Here is a 10,078-nt window from a genome sequence, read left to right on the forward strand (position 1 = left end):
AAGTGATAATTTAGGTATGAGACTCACACTCCCAATCGTTTATGTATAAAACTCAAAAAAGAGAAATAATTTAAGTGTGTTTTTATACTTATTTCTATATATTAATATGCTCGTTTTTTCCTTTTCCACTAAATAAACTAAGGTCCATATTATTGTATTTTCCTTTTTCACCACTGCCGAAGCTATTTAGTAAAAATGATAAATTGAGTATTGCCTAATAGTGTGTGTAAACAACAAATTTTTGAGCCGAGAAAAATAAATAATCAAGACCGGAAAATTGGAGTAATAAAGTGTAGTATTTGATTTCAAAATGTAATGCGGTTACAATCTCTATAATAATCCTCTGATTCTTCAAATAATATGAAACACGTTGAACTTGAATTTGAATGTGATTTAGAGTCAAGGGCTTGAATAACTTGAACTTGAATCTTCGTCTTCGAATTTGGATTTGAATTATTCGTCACGAACACTTGTATGGTTATGACGAACAGTAAAGATGAACAAGTAACTTGATCTTGATCTTCTTCTTCGTTCTTGATCTTGAACTTGAATTTGATTGCTTGAACTTTGTAGCTTTGTAGAGAATTTGCGGTCTTTGATCCACGAGCTCTCTTCTTGCTTCTTGTTCTTCCAAAAAAACCCCCTTTTCAGAATAATGAGGACCCCTATTTATAGTTGTAGGGAGTGGTATGAGGGTGTGATTTGATTGGTTGGTTTGAACTGACCAATCAGATTTCTTTGTTGAAGAGTTTTAATTTGATTGGTCAGAACATGTCACATGGACACGTGGCATTATTTTAGTGGCTTATTTAATTTGACTTAGATTGCCACATAACTCTGACATGTGGCATGATTTTAGTGGTTTATTTAATTTGACCTGGATTGCCACCTAACTTTGACATGTGGCATGATTTTAGTGGATTATTTAATTTGACTTGGATTGCCACCTAACTTTGACACATGGCATAATTCTAGTGGCTTATTTAATTTGACTTGGATTGCCACCTAACCTTGACATGTGGCATGATTTTGGGCCTCTAGGATGAGATGATATTGGGCTTAACAAAGTAGAGTCATCTTTATAGCCCAAATCAATAGATTTAGATTTTTTTTAATTAAATCCACATTTATTGGGCTTAAATAATTGACCCAATTTTATTAATCCAAAATATTTATTTGGACTAATAAATCTTGAATTTAATATAAATTGAACTATTCTACAAATTTATATTCAATAAATTGTAAATGATTACAGTGTGATGTTTGGTCTAAGTCTTATAACGAGCGAAATCCTCATTTTGTGTTACTTAGACATGCGTTTGAGGAGAAAGTCTTTCCAATCGAAGTGAGCCAAGGAGCCAAGTAACGTGCCAGCGCTACTAGCACTTTCTATTTCTACCAATAGTTGCCCCTAACATTTCTCCTTTCAAAAATGTTCCATCTTTCCAACCAAACACACCTAGTCATCAGGGAAAATTCTTCACCTGTGACTCCAAATAAATCATTGCCTCCCATAGCATCATGGATGGGATAATTTTCAAGAACACAAATTACATTATTTTGATCAACTAGAAATACAAATTAATTACATACAACAGTAACTATTCATGTATTAGTAGAACTCGTCTTTGATTGCATGATAATTCTTTGTAGATACATTATGAATTCTACGAACTGCTCTGATAGTAAGAAATTAAGATTAACAAAATATCAGTAAAGATGCTATGGCACTGGACTGTCTTCGACTTTCTTCTGGAAAATAACTGAGCCAAACAAAACAGCAATGCCTGTTATTGCAATTGTAAATAGAAGCCGCTTCCTGGAAGCTTCGTGTGGCTGCCTTCTAGGGGCACCATGATGATCTCTCTCAGATGGACTAGTGTTCCTACAAAGATAACGGAAACAGGACAAAAAAGTAAAGACCAGAGCAGAAGATATAGCAGCACAATAGTACAGTTGCAGAGAGTATTAGTAGATGGTTTAATAGTCTATTTACTTTATCGGATGAGACATATGATGGAAACAATTGCAATGTAAGGAGAAAGACCTATGTGTAAGCAACATGAACGAACACAGACACATATTTAGGAGCACCTTGAGGGGTCGTTCTGGTATTAGTTATGCAGGGTTTAATTATTTGTGTATTACTAATTCACGTATTAGTTATTTCATATTCTACCCTTTATAAAATAATGCATAGACTGACTCATTAACTAATACATGTTTTAGTTATTACTTCTGTGACCTCAGGGTAGAGCTTGTCGCATGGGGCTTTCCTAGTGCGGTTTATCTCTCCTGTGTAGTTTGCGAGCTATTGCACAGGAGAGGGGTTTACCTTATGCACACCCAATAAAGAGTAGCGACTGCAGGTTCCCTTTTCATCAAAAGAACATATATAGCTCAAAAAGCAACTTATCCCATATCCCTTTAGACGAGCTTAATGCCAAGTGGATTGAATCGAAAAGCAGAAAAGTATTACATGGTAGCATGTCTTGTCACAGTTACTAACCAGCGAATGTGACATGTTGCCAGCAACAGAAGTTTACTCAACACCATATCAAGAAAGATTACAAGCTGGAACCTATATACCCTTTATGATGTCAGGTTTACTAGTCATGATCACGAAAACCAAGGACCCTTCATATCCAGCATGATGATGTTGGGCTCATTGTATCATGGTCACACACTACAGTGCATCTATACAGAATGTTTCCCCTTTTATGTTTTTCTGTTGGTCTTCAGGTCGAAGCGGGGTGGGGTTAACGAAGGGGTTCTAAGTCTTGTAAGTCGGTGCTCATTAATCATTGAGACAATATCCATAGACCACTGTACCAAAACAAGAGAGGAAATGCAAAATAAAGGCATGAAATGCATGTCTGAGCAGCAATTACATTAACGTAAGAATGACAGAGAGATGCATGTTTCTGATGGACTGACGGTTGGAACTCATAAACATCACCAAGAATTCAAAGCCAAATCTACTCAATTTAAAAGGAAAGGTTCAAAATGACCTTGGAAACATGAAAAATGTCTACCAAGTAATTTTTTTAGGTCGGTATACCTGGTAGATTCTGCAATGATGTTTGTGCCTCCATTACATCTACTCTCATGGACATCTCTTTCACGGAGCCTAATATATCTGCTACACATATGGCAGAGTTCTGTTCTGTTACCGCATACTTCCTGGTAAAGGAATGCAGATATTATAACAGCAGGATACTGAAGTTCAAACATTCCAGAGAAAGTACAAAATAGAAAGAAGCTTCATCATAGATAGTAATTATAACCTGATGCTTAAATAAATCAATTGCAGGCAAAGGAAACTCGCAATAATCGCATGTCACAATCCTTTGTGGGCAATTTTCACCTTTGTGAACAACTAACACCTCACGCTCCATTGTCTCGCTACACAAAGAACAGGCTACCTGAAAATTCACGCATAAGATCACATAAAAATGCTTGAAGTTGGCTTATTAAAGAACAGAAACTATAGCATGTTATCCCCCACTCCCCAGCCCTCGACCAAAAAAAGGGAGGGGGAGGGGGGGGGGGGGGGGGTTGGTATCTTTCCATGTTTCCCATAAATCAGACCGAATGATAGAAGCAGAGTAGGTGGGTAGGAATACAAAACATATCTTCACCAATTCACATGCAAAAATTGAGAAGAAGTAAAAGGTATAACTTAAATAAACTGTTCCTAAAGACTCTTTCGAAGCACACTTAAGACCTGAAACTAGGTGCAGGACAGTCTGAACACTTAAATGTAGCTTTGATGATAGCACCAAGGCGTTTGAAAAGGCCGACATTAACAAAAAATGTGTATAGTAATGTGATTTATTACTAATTGTTAAGCAAACCTTATGAGTAAATGAGGAATAGGAAAGTTAAAATAATATAAGAAAACAAGGCACTGGACCCAAATTAAAAACTTCAAAATTTATCTTTGTATCCGCATCAAAATTCATAACGGTCTTTTAACTAGGTTCACATGATTTTTACTTCATATGTTATAACTCAATTGTAGCTTTACATATATTGTTGTTTGAGTTATAGCTTTCTTTTCTTACATGACGAATATATTTTTGTTTCTTTCATTTAACTACTCACACTACTGCACTTTGCTTTAAACCCCAACAGATCTTGGCGATTTCTTATGCACCTACTAGGTGCATTCACATGAATAAAATTCCTCACTTGTCCAAAAAAGAAAGGATCTTGTTTTTGTTTTCTTAAGGTAGTATAGAACAACAACTTAAGGGAAACCATAGAGAAGTGGTGCATCTTTTCTTTACCTAGAGCCTCAATCCCTTAGGATGTTATAAAGACTTTAGCAACCTCGAAACATTTCGATTTTAATATATCTTTTGGGATGGGGGTGGGCTGGTGTCAAATCATCAGACCACTAACTCTTTGTGTTGTTCAGCATTAATCTAAAGCTCTTAATTAATTGTTTAATTTTTTAAAATAAGATCATGTATTGCCCTTTAAGGTTCATCCTTTAATACAAAGAATTCAGTTGCAACACCTAGCAACATACTTAATGTTATTGTAACTAAATTAAAGAATAAAGTTCTATCTTTTCTTTTGTATTGTACTACCACGAAACGGGGTACAATAATATGTATGTACAGACACAGACAGCTGACAAACATGCATATTCACACAAACAGTATCTGGAAGAAAACTGGAAGGAAATCAAATTGATCAAATTTAGATATCTATTTCAAAAGGGACTAATACATATTGGGATCAATTGATACAGTTATAGGTAATCGAGAACTCCTTGCATGTAAAGTTGAATACAATTAGAGAAGGGAAAAACAAACTTTTTCCCTGTAAAATCCCACGGCATCATTGACAAAATAGGATGAGATTAAAAAAATAAGTTCACTTACCGGAGCATGAGTGCTCAAGAAATGTTCTTCTCCATGTTTTTTTGGAACCACATCCCCACATATTTTACATTTTTCAAGCTTCCGGGAGCAATGAGCAACATGCAAATCGAGATTGGAAGAAGGAATCACTCTATCACTGGAAACAAAATTTACAATGTGTTATCCACAATCCCAGTGATCATTCATCATATATTAAAGACATGAACTCTTCAACTTCCATCAGTTAGAAAATGAGGATTAAATAAGAAATCCACCTGTAGCTCACGTCCCCCATGCAAAATAAATGAAAAGAGTAAAACTCCAATTAACACTTCCACCAACATCACAATATACAAGTAGACATCAACAGCCTAGCTGGTATTTACTTTTCCATATTGGACCTTATATGCACATATTGCAAGCTTACCTTATTATTAGAGAAATATTTGGAACTCTAACCAACGTTTTGGATTTTGGAGTTTTCACCCCAAACTAGGCCAGGGGTAGTTAGTGTTAAACCGTAGTTTGCTAATGAACCCAAATTGCAACTGATGCATCCTCCTAACCAAGCTAAAATCATGATCATTTTTTGCTGATTAATCAATAGTAGTTTCTCCGTTTCAATTTGTTTGTCTTATTATTTTTTACTGACAATTCAATATTAGTCTTTCTGTTTCAACTTGTTTGTCTTACTTTCCTTTTTAGTCCATTTCAAAAAAAAATATCTCTTTCCTTTTTTTAACAACTCTTTAGTTTCAACTTTCCACACGACATGTTTAAGACGACAAGATTAAAGAACATTTTGGTATATTCTATATATCTTTTAGTTTAAGACCACAAAATTCAAAAGTTTGTCAAGTCTCAATCAGACAAACAAATTGACACGGAGGAAGTATTTCATTAAAAACATACCAAGATGGTCAAAACACACTAGTATCCTATCTTTAAAGACCTTTCCTTCTTTACAAGGGACATGCAATTGCAGCTAAAAGCAAACCCAAATATTGTCTATATAAATTCCAGCTAAGATACCAAAACAACAACAGAATCGCACAAGTGGGGTCTGAGTAGATGAAAAAGATTGTTTTCGATCGACCCTCGGTTTAATGAGCTAATGAACCAAAAAAAAACAAGAAATAATTATGGAAGTTATAATTCTCATACATTTCTATCTTCAAAAAAAAAATTAAAAAATTGAGAACAACTTACCAGTGACTGCAGATACTTGTGGCTTGATCAGAAGCTACAGCCATTATTCCCCTCCAAAAAAAAAAACACACAAAAAAAGAAACTCTAAGATAATAACAGAGAAAAAAAAAGGATAAACCAAAATTCAATAATCAAAATTTTTTCGATTGGATCTTATGCATACACAATTCTGCTCTAGTTGAATTTGTTTAATTCAAATTAAATTTTTTAGAAAATTGTATTCAGAATTCAATTGTTTGCTTGAATAGAACAACAACCTAAGATTCTCCGAAAATGCAATTATCGATTCGATTGATCTGTGAATGCACTTCGAGGAAGTTGTCGAATTTGGTCATTTACGGGTCGAACTTTTTTATGATTGCTAGCTGAGCTGCTTTGATTGGGCTGCTTAACTGGTCTGGGCCTTTTTGGGCTTTAAGTTGGATCAGTTGGAGAAAGTACAAATTTTGTACGGGCTAGCCACCTTTCCGGACCCATTTTTGAAAGAGTAAACAACACAAATCCCATTAGTTTAAGATCTAATTATGTGCTTTTACTTTAGTTTTTGAAATCACCTTCTGTGCTATAGTTACTTCATTAGATATACATATACCCAGATACATGTATCTTGAATACATACGGGTTAAATTAAGTGTAATTTATTTTAGATACATTGCATCAAAGCGTGATTTTTATGTAGTTGGGATACACTGACACTCTCGCTTGCCCCTGTCCTACATAGATCGTCTCTCTCCCTTTGTATGCGAGAGTGTCAGTGTATCCCAACTACATAGATCGCCTCTCTCCCTTTGTATATGTATTTCAGAATATATCTGGTATCAAAGATACACATGTATCTGACTTGAAATATAAAGGAACGGTGTATTCGATTTGAAATTTAGAGAGATAATATGTAATTTATTCAAATTATAGAGTGAATTAGTATTTATAGTAAAAAATAACATGTAATTACGTAATTTTTCACATAGCCAATATTTAAAATTTGTTGAAAAACAATACCCAGTGTCGGCTCTACAACGTTAAAAAAAATCAAGTGCCTTAGGATCCCAAATTTGAGAGGGTCAATCAATATTATCTTTTAATTTTGTGGCCTTAAACATGTCATGTGGAAAGCAGAAATTCAAATATTATTGCCAAAAAGGAAAATGGTCATTCTTTTTGTAACAAACTAAAAAGAAAAGTAAGTCATTCTTTTCTAAAAGGCTGAAGAGAGTATTTTTATGTATATATAGAAGATGTTGAATTTTTTTCATCTTTTTTGTGTGTTTACTTCTTCATATTTTGAACATTTTTAGTGAAAAATATATTGCGCATAACTAATACATGTCTAAGTTATGAGAGATTTATGTATTATTTTATGTAAGATAAAAGGTAGAATAACATGAATGACTAAATCTAATATAAAATAATACATAGACTTTCTCATAGTTAATCTCTACAACAATAACAACATACCTAGTGAAATCTCACTAAGTAGGGTCTAGAGAAGATAGAGTGTACGCAGATCTTACCACTACCTCGAGGAGGTAGAAATGTTATTTTCGAAAGATTATCAGCTCAAGTGCATCAAACTCAATAAAAGAACTAGAAGAAACAATGAAGAAAGCGTAGTCGTTAATAAGAAAGGTAATGTAAAGTCTACAAGAAAAAATAATAACAACAGCAAAATATTGTGATAATCAAAATACAATACACAACATAAGGCAAGACAATACTTCACCCCTACTAACCGTCTACCCTTATAAAAGTCATCCAATCCTTCATATCTAGAGTCATGTCCTCGGTAATATGAAGTTGCGTCAAATCCTATCTAATCACCTCTCCTAAATATTTCTTCAGGCTACCTTTACCCCTCCGGGTAACCCCTACATAACCAGTCTCTCGCACCTCCTCACTAGGAAGTTAATGCACTTCATTTGCATATGTTCAAACTATCTCAACCTCTCTTCCCTCATCTTTCCACCACAGAGGCTACTCCTACCTTCTCCCGAATAACCTCATTCCTAATTTTTTCGTTCCTAGTATGCGCACACATCTATAGCAATATCCTCATCTACACAACATGCATTTTCTAAACATGTAATTTTTTGACATGCCAATGCTCTACCCCATACAATAAAGATGGTCTAACCACTAGTTTATAAAACTTTCCTTTAAGTTTGGGTGGTACCTTCTTATCACACGAGATTCCACAGACAAACCTCCATTTCATCCATACTACCCCAATGCAATGTGTGACATCACTGTCGATGTCCCCATTATGCTGGAGTATAGAACCAAGATACTTAAAACTTTCTCTCTTGAAAATAGGTTGTGTGTCAAGTTTCACTTCCACATCCATTTTATTTAACACAACACTGAATTTGCACTCTAAATACTCTATTTAGGTCCTGCTCAATCTGAACCCTTTGGACTCCAGAGTCTGTCTCCAAACTTCTAATTCAGCCTTAACTCTGTCTGGTATCTCATCGACTAATACTATATTGTCTGCAAATAAAATACACCAAGGAACCTACTCCTGAATAAACTGTGTCAACTCATCCATCACTAAGGAAAATAGGAAAGGGATAAAAATTGATCCCTGATGTAGCATCATCTCAACTGAAAAGTGCTCTGAGTCTCCTTCCACCATTCTAATCTGAGTCTTATATCCATCATACATGTCTTTTATCTTCCTAATATACACCATTAGGACATCTTTACCCTTCAAACACCTCTATAAAGCATCCATCAAAACTTTGTCATAAGCCTTTTGAAGGTCAATGAACACCATATGAAGGTCCCTCTTTCTTTCTCTATACTTCTCCATCAATCTCTTTATAAGATGGAAGGTTTCAATAGTCGAACGTCTTGGCATGAATCCAAATTGATTATCAGAAATGGACATCCATTTTCTCACCCCCATCTCCACCACTCTCTTCCAAATCTTCATAGTGTGGCTTAATAATTTGATACTCCTTTAATTATTAAAATTTTGGATATTACCCTTATTCTTGTACAATGAAATTATTATATTCCACTCCCATTCGTCGGGCATTCTTGTAGTATTAAAAATAGTATTAAACAACATAGTCAACCACTCTAACCTGCCTTGTCTGTGTTCTTTCAAAATTCCATCCGAATCCCATTGGGTCTGATCTCTCTTTCCCTTCTCATCCTGCTAATAACCCATCTAACCTCCTCAATTGTAACACACCTACAATACCCAAGGTGCTGAAATCTATGTGCTAATTTACCCAACACAATGTCTCCGTCTCCTTCTTCGTTTAAGAATTTATAGGAGTATGCTTGCCATTTTTTCTTAATAAAGGTATCTTCCACCGACATTGTCACGGCCCAAGTTAGGACTTAGGTGTGACACGACGATTAGGATTCCCTAAAAAACCTCAATCAAGACTCTTAGCATATCATAAGCATACATAAGGTAACAATAAAATGGAAACTCGTAAGAAATACAATAACATAGCATAACGAGAATGAAGTGAGACAATATAGACTCCAGACATGTATCCAACATGCCTCTACATAAACTAACATAGGCGGGGACTAGGACATGTTTCTAGTTCACCCTCAGAGAAAAGTAATGACATAACATGGAATAGTCTCAATGTATCTTTATAGTCTAAGAATGACAAGAGAAGAAAATATAGACTTGGCTTGCCCTCAAAGTATAAGGACTCATCACACAATCTTTGATAAATCACCAACTAGCCCTGAGAATAGGATAGAGTGTATGTCCCTACATTGTAATATAATGTAGGCAATAAAGTATGTGTTAGTACATTTGAATGTACTAAGTATGTAGGCAATGTAATGCATAATAAAAGCAGGTTGTGCAAATGACCATTTCTAATAGAATGATAAAAAGGTAGTAAAATCATAAGTAGACATGAGAAGGATCAGTGCACAATAAATCATAAGAGTATCATGTAAAAGTAAAGGCTACAATTAGTCAAGTAAATTATCATAAGAGACCATACATATGTGGGATATTA

At 34.8% G+C, this 10,078-nt stretch overlaps 1 protein-coding gene across 1 annotated transcript; it reads right to left on the reverse strand.

Annotated features, from left to right (window-relative positions):
- Positions 1-1,585: 1,585 nt before the first annotated feature.
- Positions 1,586-6,446, reverse strand: LOC129880546 (uncharacterized). Its single transcript, XM_055954629.1, has 6 exons — positions 6,341-6,446; positions 6,084-6,134; positions 4,896-5,031; positions 3,288-3,425; positions 3,062-3,183; positions 1,586-1,885 (listed from the first exon to the last, which is right to left on the reverse strand). Exons 2-6 carry the CDS (start codon positions 6,125-6,127, stop codon positions 1,723-1,725), a joined length of 603 nt encoding a protein of 200 aa, XP_055810604.1. The 5' UTR covers positions 6,128-6,134; positions 6,341-6,446; the 3' UTR covers positions 1,586-1,722.
- Between the last annotated feature and the right edge of the window lie 3,632 nt (positions 6,447-10,078).

The sequence above is a fragment of the Solanum dulcamara genome, chromosome 1, assembly GCF_947179165.1.
Source record: "Solanum dulcamara chromosome 1, daSolDulc1.2, whole genome shotgun sequence".
In the NCBI taxonomy this organism is placed as follows: Eukaryota; Viridiplantae; Streptophyta; class Magnoliopsida; order Solanales; family Solanaceae; genus Solanum; species Solanum dulcamara.

Coding starts and splice junctions, on each gene's coding strand:
- LOC129880546 (XM_055954629.1), bottom strand. CDS start 6,127: ATGGCTGTAGCTTCTGATCAAGCCACAAGTATCTGCAGTCACTG. Junction 3,184..3,287: donor TTGATTTATTTAAGCATCAG/GTTATAATTACT, acceptor TTCCTTTACCAG/GAAGTATGCGGTAACAGAAC. Junction 1,886..3,061: donor ATCATTGCAGAATCTACCAG/GTATACCGACCT, acceptor TTATCTTTGTAG/GAACACTAGTCCATCTGAGA.